This window comes from Nyctibius grandis, chromosome 7 (genome assembly GCF_013368605.1).
Source record: "Nyctibius grandis isolate bNycGra1 chromosome 7, bNycGra1.pri, whole genome shotgun sequence".
Taxonomy (NCBI): domain Eukaryota; kingdom Metazoa; phylum Chordata; class Aves; order Nyctibiiformes; family Nyctibiidae; genus Nyctibius; species Nyctibius grandis.
In genome coordinates this window covers 54208287-54233085 of record NC_090664.1, presented here as the reverse complement: position 1 = coordinate 54233085, position 24799 = coordinate 54208287, and the positions used below count along the sequence as shown (strand labels likewise).

At 43.6% G+C, this 24799-nt stretch overlaps 1 protein-coding gene across 1 annotated transcript in view; it reads left to right on the top strand.

The window, feature by feature from the left end:
- OXSR1 (oxidative stress responsive kinase 1) overlaps positions 1-24799 on the top strand; it is a 96932-nt gene that overhangs the window by 4118 nt on the left and 68015 nt on the right. Inside the window, exon 2 of the mRNA XM_068405040.1 lies at positions 15460-15572. Within this exon, the coding sequence (XP_068261141.1) occupies positions 15460-15572 (113 nt within the window). The remainder of the gene's footprint in view (positions 1-15459; positions 15573-24799) is intronic.

Below are 24799 nucleotides of genomic sequence, written 5' to 3'. Positions count from 1 at the left end.
TATGCCTAACTATTTAAAAACCATTCAAGAAAAATGTTACACTGTGCAAAATATAACCGCTTGAGAACTAAATTGAGTGTTCAGACTCCAGTCTTGGTGCCATATGTTTTGTTTTAGCATTTCCTTGCGGATTCCCACTCCTCCCCCCCAGCCTTGCTAAACAAAATTGATTCCTACAGCCTATTCCCAGTATTCAGGCTGGTTAATTCATTTGAAGACTTGCTTTGTTTGCTCATTTGTAAACTTTTTCTGCTTCAAGTTGGTAGAAGAGCCTTTTTGTTGTTTTATATTATGTTAAAGCTCATATAAAATTAACAGATCTGCATTTGCCCACAGTTAAAAAAAATGTTAGCAGTCGTTCGTAGTACTTGGTCTGCTTGGGCACTGAAGTGGGTGATGCTCAGTACGGCAGTTTCTCAGCTGCTTGGACACAGACAAATATATCCTCTTGTGTATTCCGGAGTGAGACTGACTAGCCAGGTTACTCCTGCATCCAGGCTGCCTTTCCTTTGAATACCTGGCACAGCTCATTTCTTTAAGACCTTTGATACCATTGATCTACTAGAATAGGGCTAAGTTGAGTCCATCTTCACCTCTTGGGAAGTGAAAGCAAAAGGTGTTTAGTTGTGCATGTGTCTTTGCTTAGTGTTTCTGTCGTTTGCTCTCTGCTAGGACAAAGGATGAAATGCACAAGGAAGCAGACTGAGAACACACAGAGACAAACAGTGGTGAAAGAGGCTGGCTGGGAAGAATACATCGTTGTTATCGAAGCGGCGTGGCTGCTTCTGCTGATTTGAGGGGAGGGCAGAGATGGTTCTCCTGCTTTCAGCTAGTCTGGGGTATTAAAAAAAACCATATAGGGTGTTTCATGTGGAAGTAGTTCACACTTTCCAGTGGTTGGTTTGTATGGTAGTTACTTCCAGTACTGCTAGGTTCTGGACTGACTAATGTTCAACACTTTCGTTTCTTAAGAATACCATTTAAATAGTTTTAATTTAATGCAAATATCTTGACTAGTGCTGGGAAATTTGGATGTGCTGTGCCTCTGAGTACACCTGAGGGGTGTATAAGCTGGCTGATAAATGCACACCTTGGGGGCTCCTTCCTTCTGCAACTGATGAAATCTTGGAGAGGATCAACTCTTCGTCAGAACATTTGTCTATTTAAACTTGGCAACATCGATTTTATTTCTGAGTGTTAGCAGCTTGCCCACCAAGTCAGTGTCTAGAGATGTAATCTTTTAATAAAAGTTGGAGCTATTTAGAATGATGGGCAATAACACTGGTTCTTATTGCTAATTGTGCTAGTGAATTGTGAAAAACTGCTTTTTGGTCAAATTTTCTTGGAAGATTTCCCCGAAAATGCATGATATCCATCGTAAATCTCTGTAGCAGTAAATTTAGCTGTGGAAATGCTAATGGAGCACTGGTAAACTTGGTGTTATTAAACTTTCTTAATAGGGAGAGACAGACTTGAGAGCTTTGTGGGTGTAGAAGAATAGCTGTCAGAGCAGTGGAATTTGGCATTGCAAAATCTTTGAAATATCAGGATCCTGGGACTTTCCAGATGAGTTTAGCTTATTACCTTGCATTCCCTTTAGAATCAAACAACAGAGACGCAGATACAAAGAACTTGGCTCTCCAAGTTGCTGTAGTTTCCCCTGACTTCACCTAAAGGAGTTCAGCCTTGACATTTATAAAAGAAAAAAACCCATCAGACACCATCTATCTTTCTGGCAGTCACGTGGGAAAGTCTCAGAGGCAGGGGTAGGTCCCTGGCTGACAGACGGTCCAGGCTCTTTGCCAGAAGGTCATCGCTCCTGGTGTATGAGAGGAGATGTGGTACCTCTGATGTGCAAAATAATGCACATGCTGATGAAGGGAGCTGTACTGAGAACAAAATCAGACTTGTCTGATTGAGCAAGGCAAGATCACTGAAGCAAATCGTGTAAATACAGCTAAATGACACCAGGGTTACAGGTACCAGACTAGGTCCATAGAACTGCTTCTGTATTTCTCATGTTCTTCTTGTGCACGGATACAAATGAAGAGACTGACCTTAGTGTGGGGTTCTGTCAAGCGTGAGTTTGATCCCTTAGGTTGTCTGGATGTGTTGTTTGCCTTGAAACACCGCCTGTGCGTGGGGTTCTCGTGTTAATCAACACAGACTGCATATTCCTTGTTTTTAACCAGGTTACGTGGTTCTGTCACGTTGTACAAGCAGGTAGGGATTTGTGGTGATCCAAATGCAAAAAGGAAAAATCCAGTATTTTTTTTCACTCCTACTCGATACTTACAACATCCAGGAACAGTTTTTTCCTAAGTCCTTTCTTTGACCGCTCCCCAGGGTTCTTGAGATCATTGTTTCCTGATGTGCATCACTGCACACAGACTTTTCGCTTAACGCAGATTTTTCTTGCAATTAAAAGAAATTCTACCCTGGAAAAAAAAAATTTGATTATGTATCAACCTCTTCCAAACCAGAGTCTAACATGCTTTGCAAGGATTTCTTAGACCTTTTTGGTTCTGCACACTGGGAATTCTGCAGGGGACAGCTGTCTTCAGGACTTAAAGGCTTCACAAATCCCATCTGTGAATGAAGTACAGAGTAAATTCAGAGCACTGATTTGCTTTCTTGTCAAATTAGCCAAATCTCCCTCCATCTCCCATCCATTAAAGTTTTATACCGCTAGTCCCGCATGCTTGTGAAACAACACTTTCAAACTCTTATAACTTAGTTGAATTAAAATGCATTTTTGGAGGAATACAGAAAAGCTCTTCTGAATTAAGTTTTAATTTCTTGCCAAATTTCAATTTTCTTCCTCATCCGTTTTGTCTTGAGAGCTACTGGGTAGGGGGCGGGGAAGAGAGAGAAATTTCTTATTTTGTTTCATTTCCCTGCTTCATGCTAAACTGACTTTATTTCCTTCAGGCAGGAAATGAGCCTATGTAAATTCATCCTGGAGAGAAAGGTACGAGCAGCTGTTAAAGACGACTGGTGCGAGTTGAAATACTTCAGTGATCGTCTCTTACTGTAGTAAATCCTCCTTGGGTTTTGCCAAAATTTTACCGCTTCATAGTCATGAATGGTAATTTAAGCACAAACTTTATGCTTTTTACTGCTAGCACCTTGCTATTAATAAAGCTGTGTGGGAGGATGCTCTGTTTCCTTTTCATCCATCCGTAGAATTGTTCATTAAGTTAAAACTGCAGAGTAAAATTTTGACCTTGAGTACCCCACTGAGTCTTCTGGTGAGATATAAGTGAGCATGTGGCTGTCCTGTGCTAGCTTATTGTGTGGAAGAAGTTAAGTTGCCGTTCGTCTTAGAGCAGAGTTAATTGACAAATTTTGCAGTTCGTTAGAGGGGAGAGTGTTGTTGAGTAGGAAAATGTTCTAAAAAACTGGTTGTAAACATGGAATTGTATTGATGTGCTTGAGGTCAGGGTGTGAGACTACTGCATCTTCTGGCAATTCAGCGTGTGTTTTGTAAAACTGAAATTTTTCTAAACGTTGGATGAAAGCTGCGTAGTTACTGTTGGACAGGTTGCGTGTTCTAATTTTCTATTTGGTCTAAGTTAGGCTCTTGCTCGTTTTTGGTTTTCAGTGGACTGTAAGTCCGTTTTCTTGGGTTTCAGGGTTCGTTCCAGCTCTGAAAAGGAAGCTTTGAAAACTGTGCAGAGAGTAGTGGAAAATGACAGCATTTGAAAAGTGAGAGAGCAAGTTAATAGCTGTGGAGTGAGAGCAATTAAAGAATATTTTTCTTAAGAAAATGAGCTGGCCATTCTCAGAGCTGATACCTGTTGGGGTAAGTGGGGTAGCTGAAACGGCCGTCAGGCATTTCAGGCCATCTCCAGCTTCAGGCAGACAACATGATATTAGGTTATCTTGATGATTTGAGAACTCATAAAGATGCTTCTTGTCACAGAGTAAACACCTTTCCTGCAGAATCCCCAGGGATGGATTTCATTATGTCAATTTTCAGAAATGAATGGAAAGCTACTGTCACTTATTTTGCAGAGCTAGAAAGGACTCCGCGGGTCAGGGAGTCTGGTTCCCTGCTATAGCTGATGCTAAATTGTATAATCCCTATACCAAATTAATGAGCGCTTGTGTTTGAAATGGCGCATGGGGGAATTACAGGCACACGTTCTATTAAACACTCAAACCCCTGTGTGACCCTGTCATCGCTGTATGAAACAGCTGCTTAATGGATTCCCTGTGACAGTGGGACATAACAATGCCTTCTCTTTTATAGCCTGTGTTGAGAGCTCAGTGTTTTTCTTATGCTGCTTGCTTTACGTTCAGGCTGTATCTGCAAGGACCCTTCCTAGTGAAGGTGCGGCAGAGCTGCAGCTTGGTGTTTGTGCTCTCTCCAAACCTTAAATGTGTTGGCCACAAATGTCTCTCATTTGTGATTCCTTAAGACCTGCCAGTGGAAATTGAGTCCTTTGGAAGCTTGACAGGTTAAGTGTCCTCACCTGTAAAAACTTCACCTCCTCGGCCACTTCTTTGTGAACCTCTTTCTGTCTCTGACCTTGCGAGGTAGCGCACCAAGCAAGCCGAAAGCTGAGGCTGTAAGTTCCATCCCTTCACTAAAGTAAAAATTGTCACTGGGGATGCCAAATGCTGTCTAATAAATAACTTGGTATTAACAGCTAAAAACTACCTGGGTACTGACTTCCAGCAAACTGTACTTCACTGGAAAAAGCGTCTTGAGCATGAACTCTTTTCCTGTTGAACGACTTGCTGATGCAAATCTTTATTTGAACAGCTGAGAGGCTGATGGACTGACAGCCTGAGCGTAGTTACTTGTCCAGATCCTAAGGCTCGGGATGGTCCTCATTACTCTTAGTTAAAGAATGCAGTTTTTAACCAGTGGGCTAATCTTGTGTGCTGATCACACTAATAGACACAGAAAAGACTTATTAGATCAAGCTATTCCCTGAAAAGAAAGGATAATAGCCTTCAAGAGAGGACATATCTGATACTTAAAAGCTTATTTACCTAAAATAACCACTGTACTATCAAACATCTGCGCTGTATGCAGACAGATTGTTCTGTTTAGTGGAATCTCGGCCAAATAAAATATCCTCTACAGTTGACAATTACAGTTGAAACAGAGTTCAGAGATAAAGGTTGTGAGGGAATAAAGGAGAAGGCTGGCTTGGCTACTGTACCAGGGCTGTGTTTCGAGCCTTGGTAACACCTGATGACAGCCAGCGTGATATTTACATTGCTGCATATACCATAAAGGCAAGTGACAGTGATTAAAAGGGGAGGATAAACCTTCTCCAGTAATATTGCTGTGTTTGGAGATGAGATGTTTGAGCCTGCTTTCCATCGTGTAGAATTAACACTGCATAGCTGCAGTGCCCTTTAAATTAGCCAGAGATGCTGGCACGAAATCAAATAAATACAATTGGTTTCAAACTGAAAATCTAATTTAGGCATGCTAATAGCATCTTAAGTAAATGTGGCAGGTCACGCAGGACTTGTGTAACTGGCCCTTGGAGCTTACTGCAGTTACTGCCATGGGGAAAGCAGTCTCAGAGGTGTTCCCCAAATCACCCGGGCACCTTGCGTAACCGGAGGGTGGTTGTGTTTTCGGGTGAGGTTCTGGTCAGACGGTCAGTGTGTCAGGAGTGTTTCTGTCCTTTTCAAGGTGGGCTTCAGGTTAAATCATACCTGCTGAAGGGTATGGTGGGGGTGTATGCTAGTTTGAACTAATTTGGGGTGTCCTAGGGGCTGCAGGGGGTTAGGCACAGAGTCCAGAGCAGCACCCTCTGACCATCTCTCTCCTCCATGCTTTGGTGTTTGCAGTGAAAAGGTTGAGGAGAATATCAGATGGGCTGATACTTGCCCCTGTTAATTCTTCTCTCTGCTGATACCATCTGTGACCCGTGGCTTTTCCTCTTGTCTTTTTTTTTCTCTTTCATCTCTTGTTGTAGCGTAGAGTCCGATGGCTGGGCGGCTGCAGCTCTTTGCTGTGTTCAGCACCTCTTGGCGTCGGGAGGCAGCTGAAAGCCCGGCTCAGCTGCGTGCACCATGAACTGGTGACTGCAGGTGAAGCAGTTCGTTGGGGAAATCAAACAGCAAAGTGACCCGGTGACAGTTTTGTCAGATACCTTGCTGACGTGCTTTGTGTGGCCAACCCTATTCCTCACCCTCCGTTCCAGTCCTGGCCTGTGTTATACTGACAGACAGACTGTTCTCTCTCTAAAACTGTCACTTCTGTGCTTAGCCTGTAAGGATTCCCAACCTGAATGTTTGCTGAAGGTGGGAAAACAGATGACGTTTTTCTATGTCCAGGGCCTAAGAGATATCGAAAGAGTTTCGAGAGAACAATGCGGCGTGGGGTGGGGTAAAAATTTCCATAAGACTCCCCTTCCTTTCTGCAGAAACCTTGGCACTGAGTCGTGCCGTTCCCAGTAACTAGATCTCTCTGCAGCGTATAAATCAGAGAGTCGTTTATTTATAATGTGGAGTTCGATGGGCCCGCAGGGAGACGTAGCCAGCCCTGGCTATTGCCCATCAGTTGCTGATGGCTCTGAAAATGATATCGGACTTCTTACAAGTGACTGGTTACAGGTTTGTATTCCTCCTTTCGAGTTTGAGAACTGAATTAAAGACCTAGGCAATAACTCTGCAATGTCATGTGTTTCTGTGTTGATGGACCACTGGAGGGGCAGCGTGTTTAAACAAGTGCTGGCAGCTCTGTATGATCTTTGCTGGTTTATTGTTGCTCTCTGCTGTACACGGAGCATTAGGAGTCCTGAGAAAGACATTGTCTTACATGGGCAGAAACCTCTGAACTCTGAACACAATGTGTGGGTTGCGGTGGTATTGTCAGCAGCGAGAGCTCCCGTCAAGATGGTGAATAATTCGTTGTCAGCAAGTTTACGTGCAGTTCAAATATTTTGGCTGTATTTCTAATTTGATAGCTGAGTTTCAGAAATCTGCTTATTTTCTGAAGTTCTTTGAACATTCTGGATTAATGGTGGAATATTATCTGTCAGACACTGCAGGTACTAACATGAAATGATTGAGCAAAGATGCTCAGGCTTTGGGGAAAACACGTAATTGAGTCTTAACAACATAAATCCTTGTGAGTACCATTTGAAATAAACGGCCTTGCAGCTTGCACAGAATTGCAAACTACTTGGGTTCTGGCTGTACAGGAATAAATGACCAGAGGTCATGACAAAGAGATACACCTGCAATTTAAATGGAACAAACATAGGATTTCACAAGTACTAACTGTACTTTGTCCCATTCCTCCTTCCAGTTCTTTTAATGAAAGGTCTAGACTGTAGTCATCAGACGCGCTGGTGTGAAATAGAAGTTATTTCTATTTAAGTCTTCATTCTGTGCCTGGACATATTACTTCCCAATTATCCCCCTTTCTCAATGTCTTGTCCAGCACATGCCCTGCGTCTTAATGTACGTGCAGTCACCTTTGGCTTGAACCCAGCTAAATGTTCGCAGCACTTGGCTATGCTCAAGGTGAGCCTGAAAGAGGAATGAATGTGCTGCATTCAATGATGGGAGTTACGCCCTGTTGAAGGGCTGGGTGACATTTTGACATTGACCACATGGAAATGCAAAGCTTTAGAATAATTTATTTAAACCAGGCTATTCTTTTTAAAGCCTTTTCCTCAGAAGTATGAGGGTAGCTACTTTCTTGTAAATGTGAGAGTTCAGCTATTACGCCTGCCTGTAGGACCACTGCAGACGCATAGTGCAGGTGTCTTCGTATATGGTGTGTACTTATGCTGTGATATATAGTCAGTGGGGATTGCTGATTTTCCTCCACCCCTCAATGTAAGCTTTAACATTGTCTTCCTTGCGACTGTTCAGTTAAATCTGGTTTCGCTTTCTGGCTTTGCTTATCCTTCTTTGTTGTAATAGATGATTTATTTCCTCCCTGCACTGTATTAGCAAGTATTTCTTTCCCTCTTTTCTACTTGGTATCTTTCCGCCTCCACTGTAGATCAAATACTGCATGACTGGAGTTTGGAGAGGGTGCACTGAGTTAAACCTGGCCTCTTACTGCTTCTACCGGGGTTTTAAATAGGGCATTGCTGTCTTGTGCTGTGGATGTGTTGTCCTTTAGCTTGCAGAGAAATACATGTAAAGCCCTGGTTCCTCTCTCTATGGGAAATACTATTCGTAGTAAATCCACATCAGGAACGAGTGGTGGAAAGGTCTGGGAGTGAGCATGGCTGCCTTGGTGCAGCTCTGGGAGCTTCCTGGGGGTAGGTGTGTGTCTGCACTCCCCGTGTTGCTGTGGGAGGGGAGCTCCGCTCACTCTTGTGCTTCTGTACCTTTTTTGTCATCTTGGCCGTAGATTGCTCTACTTCTGCTTTAGTTTCCCACAGGTTTTCCAACCAGGCACAGTGCAAAACCAACTGGCTTCTCCCTTACAGGTTTCACTGCTGCTTGCAGTGTTCCTAACAGCAGCAGTCAGAGCCTGCTTGCTGTTTGGGTTTGCTCTGAGCAGGGCTGGAAGCACCCGCATGATCTTCCTGCAGGTTCAGGTCTGTGACTTCACTTCTAGCATCCTTAACGTTTGCAACACTCTTCCTGCAGTACTGGGGTGAGTAGATGACGTGAAAGCTTTCCCCTCATCATGGGTGAGCAGATTTTTTTTGTCCCCTCTGTGGCAATACTAGGAATATGTCTGAGTCCCATTATGAATTCCCTTTGCTTTTATTAATGCTATTTGTAACTGTCAGTGTGGATTGCATCTTCCATTTTGTAGTAGGAATTTGACACGTAGTGGGGAGATGGCTTGAAGAACTATGACCATATTCAGGGACCATTAACATTGCATTACTTCACTCTTCCTGAATTGTGGGGCTTGTGCCAGGAAGACTTTTGACATCCAGTGGACACTTCTTATAAAGTCCTGCTTGGGGAAAGGAGTATTCGCACCCCATACTGAGCTGGCTACAAATCTAAGAGTAAGATTTCTTGCTAGCTTGTTCTTAGAAGAGGCTCATTCTTTGTGAGAGGACTTTCCTCTCACCAGAAACCTCAAATGAGGTTGAGAAAATAGAGGCATAACTTTGCCTTCATAGCAAATGGACCAAACAATGCAAGATCAGTCCAAGTTTGCAATTTGGTGTTTAATTTCTGGTTTAATTAGATCTGTATCTGCCCTGTGCTCTGTAAGAACGCTTAAGAAATTCTATTCCCAGTCCTGTAGCTTCTTGTTTTATTACTGTATTGTCCTTGGAACGAGTAACCGCAGGGCAGGGCTCTCACAGCTCTTTGGCATCAGGCTGTCAAAGAGTTGAAGCATCCGGAGATGGAGGTTGCTGTCCCCGTGCCTGCAGTGTCAGGCTTGAATACAGAGTCTGTGTTATAAAGCATTAAAGGTCTCCTGGGCTTTGGGTGTCCTGTCTGCGTGATCTGGAGTGAGGACTGTTAATGTCACATCCTTGACCAAGAGACCTTGCGGGGGGATGTGTGTGATTCCACGGCTGGATCTTCTACTCGTTGTTATGGATGTGTCATCCCATAAAAAGCTGTGGAGCGAAGCAAACTGTCTACTTCTCTCATTCCTTCTGCAGCTAATCACAACACGTGATTTCTTTGGTTGGTGTAAGCAGCAGAGTGTAAGATAAACTCTTTGAGAGACCGTGCCAGAGCCCACAGGACACAGTTCTGAATTTTTATCTGTTTTGTTTTTTTTTTTTTTTTTACCTGAAACTGGATACCTGGAGCCTGAAAGCCATTGCTTGGTCCAGAGCAGCCTTGCAGGGAAGTGTTTTGTGTGCATTGTTCCTAAGAGGAAAACCCAGGGGCACAATTACAAACAGAGCCTGCATCACGAGCGGCTTTCTGGCACTGCGCTCCAGATAGTGGAGGATGGGTTCCAGATCTCGCTTAAAAATAGAGAGCTTGTGTGTGTGTGCCGGGGAGTGGTGAGAGGAGTGGGCAGGGCTGTGCAGAGGTGTTCAGCTGAGCATGGTCTAATGCTAGAGGAGACTTGGGAACATGACCTACGGGGGCAGGCTGGGAGAGCTGGGTTTCTTCAGCCTTAGAAGGGTGAGCTAAGGGGGGATGTTGTTGCTGTCCTCAGCTATCTAGTGGGAAGGTATAGAAGAAGTGAAGCTGAACTCTGCATAGATGCGTGGTGAAAGGCATGCACTTGTGAGCAATGCTGGGAAATCCGATTAGATAGGTGAAAAAAGCTTTACCATGCATGTGGTCAAACACAAGAACAGCCAAAAAGGTTATAGAAATATCTATTGTTAAAGATATTCAAAATTAGACTGAATTTGATGCTGAGGAGCCTGATCTAACTTGGGATTTGGCCCTGCTTTCTGCAGGAGAGTGGACTAGAGGCCTCCAGAGGTCCCCTCCAACCTAGACTGCTTGTGATGTTCATTTGACTCTGGAAGAGCATATTTCCTCTATGGAGGGGATTTGTTACCACATTAAGATAAAGACTGGTGCTCCAACGCTGTTATGGAAGATGTCCCCTGTTGATTGAAACAGGTGTATGAGCAACTGAGTTACCTTGAAGGGAAGTTTTCTCATCTCCCAGGGTACCTGAAACTCAGTTTCCAGTAGGATTTAAAGCTTGGGCAGCACTGTTTGGTGAGCACTCTTCCTGATGTAGCTACTTTAAATTACTGTAGCACATGGTGGGTGAATACTGTTCTAGAGCGAGGATTTGACGCTTGTCTTGTGACCATTTGGCATGACTGTTCCCATTGCTTAAGCAGATTGCTCTGCCAAAAGGACCTCTGGCTTCAATTGCATTTGCCTGGGAGGAGGCATCAGTGCAATTCATCCCAGTCTTACTGGGAGAGCTGCAACGTCCTTATGTGGCTGCAAAGATTCAGTTATCTTTGGAAACAAAGTGTATTTGAACATGCTGTGTCCTCAGGCCAGTCACTGCTCCAAATATCCTGGAACTCATTGTTTTCCATCAACTTTAACGGAGATCTCAGAGGGTTTGTTTTTATTTTTCTAAAAAAAACAAGCTTCATATAAGTTATGTGACAGCAAGTGACTGCAGAAGGGATGTTGTCCAGCCTCCCTTGAAGGCTGGCAGTGGACTTCTGCAGAGAGTTTGTCTCAATTTAAGGAGAAGTTCAAGCTGGAGCTCTGGATGCTGAGGGTACAGGGAACATGGATCCAGAGGAGATACCCTGGGAAATGAGGCTTCAGTGACCAAGTGCTTGGGGACTCTTTGGTTTGGGTTGTTTTCATCCTTTCAGAGGTTGGTTTTATTTCAGAAAGAACCATTCAATCACAGAAACATGAAAGAAGCAAGGATTAGAAAGGGTGTGTTTTCCGCCTTAGGCAGTGCTTCCTAAAGCCGGTCCTGACCCTCTTACACAGGAATTTTGCAGCTGCTATCCTGAGGGTTGGAACTGTATCTGAGAGCCTAGAGAGGCGAAAGCAGGGGATATTAAACAGATCCTAATACTCACTTGGGGTCTGTTTCCCCCCCCCTCAGCCCTCAACAAAATGATCTGCTTTTCAGGAATAAAGCAGCAAGCATTTGGCCATGCCCAGTTTTCATTGTTTTGCTAAGCCGTTATGCTGGAAGAGATTAACCAGGGAGCACATTTTCTCCGAAAGCTGATCTTGAGGGAGGCGGAGGGAAGAGCCCCAGCACTGACCTTGATCAGAGTGTCTTGGGGTGGGGAGCAAGCATGAACTGAGCATGGGAACATTAACCCAGTGCTGCCTGGTTGCAGCTGGGCAGCGTGCGGTCGCAGCTGGCTGCGGTTGCAGCAGATCTCTCCTGGCAGGCGCAGTCGGTTTGTCCGAGTTGTGCCACCCTCGCACAAACTGCCCTTATGGTTTCTTTCCTCACTGAAGGTGGTTCATAGCAGCCAGAGAAATCACTTGTCTCCCCACCTTTCCCATATATTTGTTACATGCTCCTAAACTTCAGAAAACTTCCTTGCCAGGCTTTTTCAGTCAGTCTCCATCTATGCTTGTTTTCACATAGCAATGTGTTTAGCATCCTTGCTGCAGCTTCTCTCCTTTCCTTCTCTTACCACTCTGGAATCTCATAAAGAAACTGTGTGGCTGCACAGCCCGAAGTGGCCGTGTTGCTATGTTTTCTCTACTCTTCAGAGAAGCATGGAAGCCCGTCTTTGTTCAGTCTCAGAAGCATGGCACGCCGCTGCTGCTACCAAAGAGCAGCTTGCTTGTGGCACATCGTGCTGCAGCTTGGCTTAATCCTTGCTTGATACGCTTTTGAGATTTCATTGTTTCTCTATAATTAAGTGCTACAGAGGAGCTGAAAGAAACGACGAATTAGCGGGAGAGGGGGGAGCGGGGAGAGCAGGTGGTGATCGAACTGAAGAGAGCTGCCAGTGAAGTAGGAGCAGCAGGGAATTAAATGGGAGGAGTCTTGAGTTCGGATGATTCCCTGCCATGTGCCCAGAAGGATTTAGTTTGGGATTTCATTACTGTTCAGATAATGCCATACACTCATAACAGATCGGGTCCCTGTGGGCTGGGGCATTGTCCAAACACTTAGTGAAAAGCAGTTTTGCGAGCATCGATCAGGCAGGCTTGAGGACTGGGAAGGAGCTGCAGCATGCATGGTCTTGCTTTGAATTAGTTAGCATCTATTGTTTCTGGTAAAAAAAAAAAAAAAATTAAACACAAAGCCATTCTTTGTGTAGTCACTTCTATAAAACCCTGGACTGCACTGTCCTCTTGTGAAAGGTTTGTTCTACAGTAGTGGTATCACGTCTGGATTGTAAGAAGCATCTCTGCCAGTCATGCTTACACCAACTGGGTTTAACTGGCACAGAAATCCCCGTGTGTTGTGTTGAGGGGGGAAGCAGGTGTATGCTGAAGCTATTGATTGTCTGAGATATCCAGAAAGAGTCTTCGAGTACAGATAACTCTTGTGTTGGTGAGGACCATGCAAGGAGCTTTAGAGACAGAAGAATACACTGCAGAACGGAAGAGTGAAAAGGGTTGTGTGACAAGATAGTCCTCCGAGGTGCACAGTCGTGTATTCTTAGAACATCTGGCTTGTGTTTTCAGCCTCCATCTATTACTGTGCACCAAGACATCCAATGAAAGAAACCATCATACTGGTGCTTTGAACATGTCAGCAGCAAGATTTCTTCTGGGATCTAACTCTTTCCAAAGGAATGATACAGGCACAAATGTTTGTGTTTTTTTTTTTTTTTGTTCTGACTTCCAAAAGGCTATTGCTGTAGGGAGACAGCAGTGCTAGCAAATGCAGACTCCTTTGTCTTGCCTTTTGTCACCACTTCTGCATGTTCTGGTGCCATTATCTTGAGTCACTTTGTGTGTTTTCACTTTTCTCCCTCCAAAGAAGCAGCAGAAAAATTTGGAGAAGCAGGTACTGGGTGGTGGAGAGGGTCAGGTCAGCACAACCCAGGACTCTCGGTGGGTGAGAATACGTCTGTGCTGGGGCTGCTGTTTTCATGTTGGGAGTCCTGCATCTTGTACCTTCTGGGCAAAGTGACCACAGGGAGTGTATGTGGAGGTTTGCTATTGGGATGTTTGTCCCGTGCTTAATATTGTGTATTTCAGCCCTGCTCCTGTCAGTCTAGGCAAACTCAGCTGTCAAAACCTCCTCCCCTTCCTTTTTGAGTGTTTTTTGTTAATGTCTGCCTAGACTCTTCCATCATCTCCATCCTTTGCTCAAGACCCTGCTTATGGCACTTACACTTCATTTTCAAAGTCCCTTGTAAATATTCTTGCCCCTATTGCTATCCTTTTCTTCCACATAAGCTTCTCCTGGTAGCTTTGTTTTGCTCTCTGCTATGAATAGTCTCTGAAAAATAATATGTGTGCAAGTAATAAATGGCGTCAGTCTTGAACTTCTTAAAAACCCATTTGCTTCATGAAATAGTGCAGCTTTAGCAACCTCACCATGTCGTGTTCTGCATATTGCTGCCTTCTGCTGTTAAACTGTAAACTCTTCAGTGCAGGGAATCAACTGGCAAGCTGAAGCTGTTGACCGGGGTACACTTGCAATGCCATATAAAGTGAAGTGAAACTCCTGTAGCTCCACTGTAGCGGGTACTGGTTGAAGATTAGAGGAGCAGAGTCCCACAGTTCAGGGCTTTGTAATTTACGTCAGTGTGACTTTGGATGGAGTAGTTTTTCCCATATCATTAAGGGCTGGGTTACAAGCTCTTTCCCCACCTGGCACTTTATTGGAGCTTGGCTGTGACTTTGTGCAACTCGCTGTGAGAAGACTATTGGTGGTGGTTGTAGCGAGCTTCAATAACCTCTGTTTGAAGATGAGATTGAAAGCTTTTGCCCCCAGGTTATCTGAACATACTAGAAAAAAATAGTTTGCAAAAATGTTGTGCTTGACCTGTATTGTAGAATCTGGAAGTAGGTTTTATGGTGTTAAGAAAAGGAGAATCTGTTAAAATAGGTGTTTTATTCCAAAATGCAGAATAGCTGTTCTTGTCTCCCTCATCAGCCCAAATGAGTTCAAGAGTTATGCCTGGGATAATGAACAAAATAGGTGTGGTTTTATTTTTAATAGTGTTTTTTTGAACATTGGCTATAGGGACCTCTTGAGCTGTTTTCTACCTACGCTACCCATTTTTTATTAATTCAAATTTATTCCTTTTCAGTGAAGTGTGTAAATGCGGGGAACCAAGATCAGGGTAGAAAGTAAAGCAACAAGGTGTCCTATTGATGAGATCTGAATGTTGTAGCTATTTCTGGAGGCCAAAAAATAAGGATTAAATATCAACTAGATTTGAAGTCTCGCTGTTGCAAACTCCTTTTGATTTCAAAGGGTATGATATTGCTGAGCAGTTGAAATCCAGAACTCTTATCCCTACATCTAGCAGTCAAACAACTGTACATTAAACTATTTTTTCTCTGTTTGAATTTAAACGTTCTCTGGCTGTGGCTTTCAACCCGGACACCAAGGTGATGTGCTACTGTGTGAGAACTGGAGCTGAACAGGCTTGCATGAAGCCTACCTCGTGTCTTTGCATAAAATGAGGGGAGACGAGAACAGCAATTAGTACATAAAAATATTTGAAAAATCTCATTAGTGTTGGTAGCAAAGAGCGTGGCTTGTTTTGACACTTCGGGTGAACATATCAGATTAAAAGTCTGTGTGACCTCAGTGGCCTTTCTTTTAAAAGCATGCGAGAAGAACCACTCCTCTGTTATAAATAAGCTGGAATCTGGAGGTTTATTTTTTTTGTCTGCAGAGCTGTAATGATCCCTCATAAAGATCTACTTGTTTTCGTTCGGTTAGCCCAGCACTTCCATGTTGCAGCTGAGCTGGCCCGCTGAGTTGCACAGATGTGGAGTGGGGAGTGCCTGTGGGGTTGTCTTCACTGGGGTTTCACCTGGCTTTGCTGTCTTTATTAGCTGGCACTTGTGATTTCGTTGCCTGACGTCCTTTCCTTTCTGCTGAAGTCCCGTAAGATATTGCTAACTATCCATCTTTTGTCCCCACAGGGAGTGGAGCAACTGCAGTGGTGCAGGCAGCCTTCTGCACTCCAAAGAAGGAGAAAGTGGCAATTAAACGGATCAATCTTGAGAAGTGTCAGACGAGCATGGATGAACTCCTGGTATGCAATCAAAATTATCTGGGGAGTTGTATTTCAGCTGGCATCATCCCTGTTTGCTAAGTGCCTTAAACAGCCTTTCTTGAGACGGTGTGAGAGTGAGGGGACTTGACTGATTTCACTAGAGGCAGTTTGGTTGTCCTGGTTGTGGGACATAGGACTTAAAATGTTAAAAAGATCAACTGTTGGAGAACTTCAGGCTGTTTGTTTAGAGCTAAGCACTTTGTATAATCCCTTTGTTTCCAGCAGAGTTAATGTGCAAGTGTGGAGCTCAGCTGTACCCACAAGAGCTCTGCAGTTTGAGGGGGATCCACAGCTATGTGCTTCCAGAATATTTAAAAGTTAGGGGAATGGTTTTGCTTTCTCTCACTTTCCTGCAGTTCTTCCCCACCCTGCCCACCCTCCTGCCCCCCGTACAGAGAAAAACTGAATAAACCAGCTCTTGTTCCTAATCTCTTTCTGGTACTGATGCTGGCTGAGGGATCACTGACATATTGCAGGCTGCCATATGGAAATCCCAACTAATTCTGAGCTCAGGACAGTAGGCAGAGTCCTTTAGAGCTGTAGCTCTGTAATTTTCTTCTGCTGTGTGCCTCTTTTCTCAAGTTTTTCTCAATGGAAAACAGCTTCTGGCAGGTGGCCGTGGTAATGAAAATTTCCTTTTTCTCATCTGGCTTGTATGTTGATGAGCTGCTTCGTTTTCTCCTTTCTATGTGTGTGTGAGCTGGTGCTTCTGTAGTGCAGCAGCTGTCACATCCACCTCACGTGTGGAGGGTCACTGGATTTAAGCCAGGTAGAAACAGGCATTCCAGTGAACATTGAGGTGTCTCCACTAAAGGTGTGAAAGCTCTCTTGAGTAAAACTTTCCATAGTAAATATTGGCTGGCAGGGGTTGAGGAAAGGTGGGGAGATGAGGCCTTGTAGCATCTTTCCTTTTAAAGCAACTCTCTAGAATTTTTTTAATTCTACCTGTCTTTCTTTCCACTTGCAACTTGACAACTTCTGTAGTGTTAACTCAGGCACTTGTTCCAGTGGTTGCAATTAGGACAGAGACAGAATTCAGGAGTTCTGTCTAGCTCTACACTTGTACCATCTTCAGCAAGTCACTTGAACCACAGTTCCAGTTCCCATCTAGTGACTAATGCTATTTTTATCATTATAAGTATCTGCCCTTGTAAGGAGGAAAGGCTCCATCCAAGCTGTCACATTTTAGTGCAGCTGTGGAGAGTTATGTGTGGGACTCTTAAGATGACCTGCGTTCAGATCCTCTTATGGCTCATGCTAGGGTAGGAGTTCAAGATCTCATCCCTTTCATGGTTGGTCTTATTGTCCTGATACCAACCCTTGGTACTCTTCTCAGGTCTTTTATGTGGCTTGCCCCTCCTACTCTACCTCAGTTGTATTCCTAACTGTATTGTCGTGATGTAGTAATTGAGATTGGTAGCGTTTGAGTAATTGCCAATTCCAGCTAAAAGGGTTAGGTTCAGGAAGATATGGTGTGGAGACTTGGCATGTAATTTTAGATAAGTACTTCTAATTGCATATTTTAAATCTCTGGCTGACCTGTTCCTCACAATGATTTTTCTTGTTAAGGGTAGGACTGCAATGAATTGCTGTTGTCAGCTCTCCTAAGCTTCCAATTTTTTAACCAGATCTAGTGTGGGGCCTTCTGAAGGCTTGTGTATAGGTCTGTTGTGAAAGCAAATGTTTATGTCTTGACATCATGTATCAAATACTGTTCATTAATGTCTGGGATGAAGATAGGAATTTGAGATCTTCCCATACCTGCTGTCAGTAAACAGACTTTTCATGTCTTGCCTTATAGCGTTATGTAGACAGCAACACAGGCGTTAAATGGCTCCAACTGACAAACTTGGACATGGTCTATAAAAATAACTGCTTTAGTAGTGAAACATTAGAACCATAGAATCGTTTTGGTTGGAAAGGACCTTTCAGATCATCGAGTCCAGCTGTTAACCCAACACTGCCAAGTCCACCACTAAACCATGTCCCTCAGCACCACAACTACTCGTCTTTTAAATCGCTCCAGGGATGGTGACTCCACCACTTCCCTGGGCAGCCTGTTCCAATGCTTGACAGCCCTTTTGGTGATGAAATTGTTCCTGATCTCCAATCTAAACCTCCCCTGGCACAACTTGAGGCTGTTTCCTCTCGTCCTATCACTTGTTACCTGGGAGAAGCGACTAACAAATTAGGCCAGGAGGCTGTGCAAAAATGGAGAGAGAACCTGATGATAAACTGTTCTCCAACCAAAACCAGGCAGTCTCTCCACAGAAGTCATGTTTCAGGCTGAAGAATACCAAAGATTTTATTCTAACAGTGTCGGAGAGCTCCTTTAGAAGGGTAAGGCCTTCCTTTTCAGACTCAGATGTGGTAGTCAGTGAGTGATTTTCCTTTTCTGTGTACCCCAGAAAGCAGATTCTTGGCCTGATCTCTGAAGTAAGCCTCTGTGCCGTGCCTTTAGTTGTGATCCCAAATTTTGTAACCCCTCTAGAAAACTTGTGTGTGACTTAAGGAACACGGGTAAGTGATTAGTATCTGATATTTCAGAGGAAAGAGGAAGAATCAAGCTGTGGGCAGTTTTGGGATAATCTCTCACCAAACAAGTTCTTGTCTGGACCTGTAACAGTTGAGCTTTACTTATTGAGATTTAAGCTGATCTCTTAATTATTTTTGAAAGCTCTTTAAAAATGCAACTATAGATATTCTTGAACTTAATAAAATCATGCAGAGGTGGAGGGGGTAAGAGGATGGTTCTGAGCTGTAGCAGCTTTCTGGGGCAGTGGTCGCCAAGGTAGACGTGTGAAAAAGGGTTTTTCCTCGGTTTGTTCTCAGTTTGTCAGTTGACTGGATGTCGTTTTCCAGTGCGAGAGCCGAAAGGCTGGAAGTTCCCCATTTCCCTGCTCTGTGCCCTTACCTTCCCTCCTTTTTATCTTGTCTCCGTATTTGCTTCTCTCAAGCTTTTCAGTCTTGTAGTCTCCCTTCATGGCAGTTTCCCTGATCAGTTTAATTACCTTTTTTGAGCAACTACTTGTTATTGCAGGATTTTTTTTTTTTTTCTTCCAAAACCCATAAATGTAAGTCCTTGCAGATTACAGTGCTTTTAAGAAGCAAGTGCAAAGAGAAATATGACGAGTGCATACTGGGCTATGTTATGCCCCCTCTTTGCTTTCTTCTATCCCCCAGTGCAGTTAAAAGCATGAACTTTGGCTTTTATTAGACCCATTATCCTTCCATTGCACTGAACATATCTAAGCACAATAGTCAGCTCATGGTGAACTTTGATGTACTGCCTGGGGACAGGACAATGCTCTTGTGTTACAGCACTGCCCAGTCACCAGGCAATGGGATAGAAAAGGGAAAGCTGTGCTTAAATACGTTTTAATTTTTTTTTCTGACAGTGCTTCAGCCCCATAAACTTCTCTGTTGAAGCAAGCCTGTTCATTCGCAGAATCTGCCTAGCAATGAGGGTAAACCAGTGTCACGTTGCTGGGGAGAGGGTAGGGAAAGTGGCAAACAGTTCTGCCATCGATAAGGATGACTTGTTTCTTCTATGACTCTTTCAATGTCCACGTTGCTTAGTGGCTAGTGCTTCTGTGTCTTGAGATGGAGAAGAGGAAGGTTAGTTTGGAGTGGGGTTAAGAAATGGATGGTAAGTGGCTCTATCACTAGCTGAATGGATGGCCTGAGCTTTCTTTAAGCTTCTGCAGCAGCAGGTGTCTGGTGGCCTGGGAATCCAAGAGCTTGTGGAGATGCCATGCTTAGGGTGATTAAGTGGTATGACTTGTTAAAGGTATTGATCTTGATCCTCATATCTTGACATACACTTGAGCTGTGTGGGTGGTCAGGGATAACCTGCACACTTTGCAAATGCTGCATGACATTCTAAGTTAATGCAATGGATTAATTTATTGCTGCTACACAGTACGGAAATGTAGGAAGGACCAATTTTGTTGCCTCGTGAGCAAACCAAGTCGAGGGCATTTAGCTTGTCAGCAGAAGTGATAACTGCCGTAAAGAACTTTGGCAGGAGTAATGCAGTTCAGAGATGTGGCTCTTTCTAGCCCAGCTACTGAATTAGGTGATGTTAATCAGGAATTGATTTCAGTGCTTGTTTTTTATCTTTTTCCCCTGTATATTTTTGAATGCTCCCAGATCTTTCCTAGGAGGCCTGTGGGATTCAGCTGGAAGGGAAGTACAGTACAGCTTATAATGGCTCTTGCTGACCAGTGTAACTGGAAGTGGAATGTAAGGCGAGGTGGTCAAGTACAGCATAGTCCACAATTGGTCTTGGACTTTTTTGTTGATTTGTTATTGAAGTTCCACTTCTTACTTGTCTTGCAAGCCCCAATAGTTAAGAAACTTATGCAGCATTTTGGTGTGTGTTTGAAAACAGTTTGCTCATGTGGTGTATTTCACAGCTGGACACTGTTCACCGTTGTGTTTTGCTCTTGCCTCTCCTCTGCTTTGTGGAGTGCTGGTTGTGTTGGTGCTGTTGCCAGTCCTTGAAACACAGCAGTATGACATCTGCCTCACAATAACCATGCCTCAAGCTTTGTTCTTACATGTGTTTCCGTGTTTTAAAGAATTATTGATTTAAATAGCCTTAAATCTCCCCTCTATCCAGCAAACTCTACTTCATTTTCATGCAATCAAAACTGAGTTAGCTTTCTTTCATCCAGATGGGTTTTTTTTCTCCTGTGTGCTTTGAGAGTAGCAGATGATATAGGTTGTACACTTAGCAGTTAGTAGAAATGTTGAACGACAGAGAGGGGAACAGAAACTATGGGGAATTTCACATCCAGTTTTCCCAGCTGGGGGGAACTGCTGCCTGTTCAGTTCCTAGGGTGATTCAACAGGAGACAGGTTCAGGAAGGAGCATGTGGTGTTGCTGCTCCTAGGAAGAGACTCCAAACTCTTCCTAGTCCAGAGGCTGATAGGACTGGGTCTGACAGGTCTGCACACACGAGGAGTGAAGTGAAGGTACTACTCTTCCACTGCTGTGATCAGAGGGGCAGTTAAAGAAGCAGAGGGAACAAGTTGTAACTGCAATAAAAAGAAGTGTCCTTTTGAATTTCATGGAATTAACCTGGGGAGCTTGCTGCCGGTAATATGGAGATCAAACATTGCATGAGATGATTGAATAAATCAACCTATAGCTGAGAAGGTTAAGTTAGATAGGATTTAAAAAAAGTACTGTGAACTCCCCTGGTCTAACCCATACGCCAACTGTTATCTGCCCAGGCTTAGTCAGAAGTCTTCCCTCTGGGCAGGTAATTGTGTAACTGCTCGTTATAGGGTTTTACACCTTCTTTTGAAGGCTTGGACAGGATATTGAACTGGCTTTGATCTGACAGAGCAGTTCCTACAAGTGAATTAACCAGACTATAAGGTGGTTGGGAACAGAGCAGCAGACTGCTGTAGTAGTAGTAGTACAGGTGTTTCATCCGTACCTGTCATCTTATGGGAACTGCCATTATAACTCCATTTCCAGTCCTGAGGACCTTTACGCTTGCTCCAGGGGAAAAAGTCCCCAAGTGTCAGTGCCAGAGAGTCTGATGTATAATAGATGGGTTCTGCATGGTTATTTGTTATGCTGTGTTACGTGTTTCTTGCATGATTGGATTGCAGCTTTACAGAAGACTTAAACCTAAGCTGGGTGCATCTTGGTTGTATTGTTTCTCACAGCAGCAATAACAGAAATCTTAATTACTGTGCTGGTTGAAGTCTTACTTTTTTTTCTTTACCAAAGTTCAGTATGAACATCAGGATTAATGGTAGGTGAAATCCTGAAGGTATATTGTCTTCCTCCACTTGGACTGGATGAGCAGGAGATGGTGAATGTAAATAATTTTGGAGAGTTTGCAATTGACTGCAGGGACTGATCGCAAATTCAAGGCATTGTTGATCTATAAACACTGGGTATTGATCTGAACAGCTGTAAGGGTCAGCGATACGTTGGTTGGCAACGTGAGTAAAGCTTACTTCACTAGTGTCTGTGAGATGAATCAGTCACTTGCCTATTTGCTTTGTGGCTGAAACCAGGGAAAAAATGGGTGCATATGAATTGTTCCACCACAACAGTTTGAACATCTGCTTCCTTCAGTACGTTGTCGCTAATACTGCAGACCTTGGAAGGGAGAACAACCACTGAAGGATGCTGAAACAGCCATTGAAATGGGCAACCACTGAATGACTTCCCATGGAGGTGGTTTGTTCCCATCAGCTAAGATTAATTTATGGATGACAGCTTTTTATCCCTTTCAGAATTATTTCTTTTCTGCTGTTGCTCTGGATGGGCTAATCTGACCTCTTTTTAATGGTGCCAGTCTCTCTCCTGTATCCACATATTGGGGTAAGGAACTGGACATGGAAGTTGGATCATTATCTCTATTTTGAGCTCTGTGCTCTTTCCTCATCTCCTTCAAAAAATGCCTATCAAGTTGGTTGTGGTAGGGGAACATGGGATTTTTTTATACTTGTGTTTAAAAAGGGGAATGAATATTCTCAATTTTACAGCGTTTTAGTTAAACCATTAGAGTTTCGCTTGGAACAAAAGTTGAACAGTTATGGCTGCGTGTAGCTCTAAATCCTTTTTTAAAAGGCTGAATAAGAGCTTTAACGCCTTGTGCTTTGAGATTTCAGGTGAGAGATAAGTTCTTTGCCATCCATGGCTGGAGCATTGGTGTATTCAAGGGGGAGATCACATCTGACCTGATTTGATTTCCCCCCGAGGTGTGCTTTCCCCCCCCCCAATTATCTTGTGGTCGTGATTGCCTTCAAATAGGGTAGCCACACTGACAGCTTTCTTCTGGATTCCTCTGAAGCTGTGGGTAGCCACATAAAAGTATACTGCTGCTGTGTTGTATCTCTTGAGCTCGTGTCAACATGTAGGAAGTAAAACTAAATAAAGCATGATTTTCATCCTTGTATTTGAGAGCAAGTGTCTGAAACGTGCCTCAGGGGCAGATAAACACAAAGAGTAGAAGGTGATGATGTGAACAGAAAATAGCAGTAGGAGAGTTCAGCTGGTAGCTTAAGCGCAGCCTTACCTGCTTTGTATCTCTGCTCCTATTAACTCAGACTTCAGTTGTATGTCAGTGGACAAATAAACCCACTTCCAAAACAGCAGATCTCCAGAAGCATGTCTGACTTACAGGAGACTAATAGGGTTCTCATGATTCTAAATTATACTTCACAGCAGTTTTATTAGTGTTTTGCAAGCCTTGAAATGCTTCTTTTATTGCCCGCAGAAGCACTGAAAACATTCATCAGAACCCTTAATGGAAGACACAGAGGCCTTTATAGCTAATCCCAGGCTATTTGCTTTTGGTATCTGACAGTACAGATATTTTTAATATCTAGCCCAGGGTGAGCATGTAACCATCTCCAAACCATTGCCTGTGTCTAGACATGTTTTTATCGGTAATTCGTTCTCCGTAGCTGAGCAGAAGGCAGCGTAATTTACGGATCCTCAAGTGGGGAATTGGCAGTAAGGCTGTGTCTCAGAACTGAAGCCGTCTGGTGTGGGGGGTGTCTGTGCATAAGCCACTGGATGGAAGAGCTGATCTGCGGTTGGTTTGAGACCCGTGACTGTTGGCAGAGCGGGAATAAAGCAACGCTTCCAGCTTAGAACTTGTGTATAGCAGCCCAAATTAATTCTGATGTTCAGCACTGACATTATTCCAGAGGTGTAGAATTTGCTGAGATTTTTATTAGGAGTCTTCCAGTATAGTTTCGATGCTAGTGAAAGCGAGAGGAGCACAGTTGTAACTTGGTTATGTCGTCTTTGTGTAATTTGGGGATAGCAGTCTTGTTAGGGAGAAGGAAATCTTTGCCTGCTATGACTTTGTTGTGTTTGAAGAGCAGCGAACTCTCCAGAAAACTTTGGAAAACATAAAAGCTGCGCTTACTACACACAGAAGGGCTGTTGCTGCGTTTTATCCCCTCCTGCTCCTCCTTTCTGTAAGTTTGCTTTTGAGCAGAGCTCCCCGGTGATCCTTGACTGTGATTCCTGCCTTAACTACAGCTCTTCAGCCCTTGCATTTGTCCTGCCCTGGCACAGACTGTTGTGTGTACGACAGAATTGACTTGGTTTCAATTAAGGGAGGAAATGTAACCACAAAGCCCACTGTGATTTGCCACAATCAGTTGAAACAATTGTGTATGTTGACCCTCCAGGACGTTGGTACCCTCTGGGGGTGAAGAGGAACGAAGCTTCCATGTAGCTGGTGTGAGATCAGCCTAGAAAACTATTGAAAATGGGGTGGAGGTCTGTGGCTGAGAGGGGCAGTCTGCTTGATTGCTGCTCGCTCTTATTGGTAATAATGTAAAACCACTAGAAATCAGGGGTTGTGATGCAATTAATTACTGAGAGCTGTGCTACACTGTGTGAGAAATGGTTTAATCTGCCTGTGTTACACGTCCAATAGCTGATGAGGTGTTTAATGACATAGATCAGGTTTGTGATTATTTTCCCTCTTTGTGCACCAAAGCATATGACAGACTTGAGCTAGTTGTTTTGTGTTTTGGTTTTGTTGTGGGTTTTTTTTTTTTTTTAAACAGTGCTTCCTAGCCCGGGGAGCAGGCTGTAGTGATGAATGAGAGAGGAAGTTCTTGGAAAATAATAAAATAGTAACTAAGTATCATGGAACACCTGCAAAATGCTGTGGTACAGAGCTGCTGGAATGGCAAAGATTGATCCAGGTCTAGGATCTTAAGCACACTTGGTCCAGACTTTGTATCCTGAATTCCAATGGGGTACACTAATATATATAAAATTTTCAGTGTTTGTCTATATTTCTTGTACTACTGCCTTGATCTCCTGGGGAGCTGGTTCAAAATATTTTGAGTGGTCTAGCTAAGAAAAGATAAAACCAGCTCCTCTAGATCATTTCTGAGAATGGTAGATTTGGGGCAGGTCTGGCTGATGTGATGATTAACTAGTCAGTGTCCTGCTTGCTGCTTTCCACCTGTGTTTCCTCTGGTGCCACTTGCACACATGTGGCGTTTTTAAATTGTCGGAGAGCGAAGTTTGGCACCTGCATTTGCTTGCATGTTTAAAAGAAAAAATATACATAAAATGAATTTAAAGCCTTAGGCTGAATACTAATTTCAGGCTCAAGAACCCAGTGTCAGGTTTATGGATCCCTTAACTAGGGGCTCAGTCCAGTGTTCTGATCAAGTCCAGAAAGATCCCAGGGTAAGCA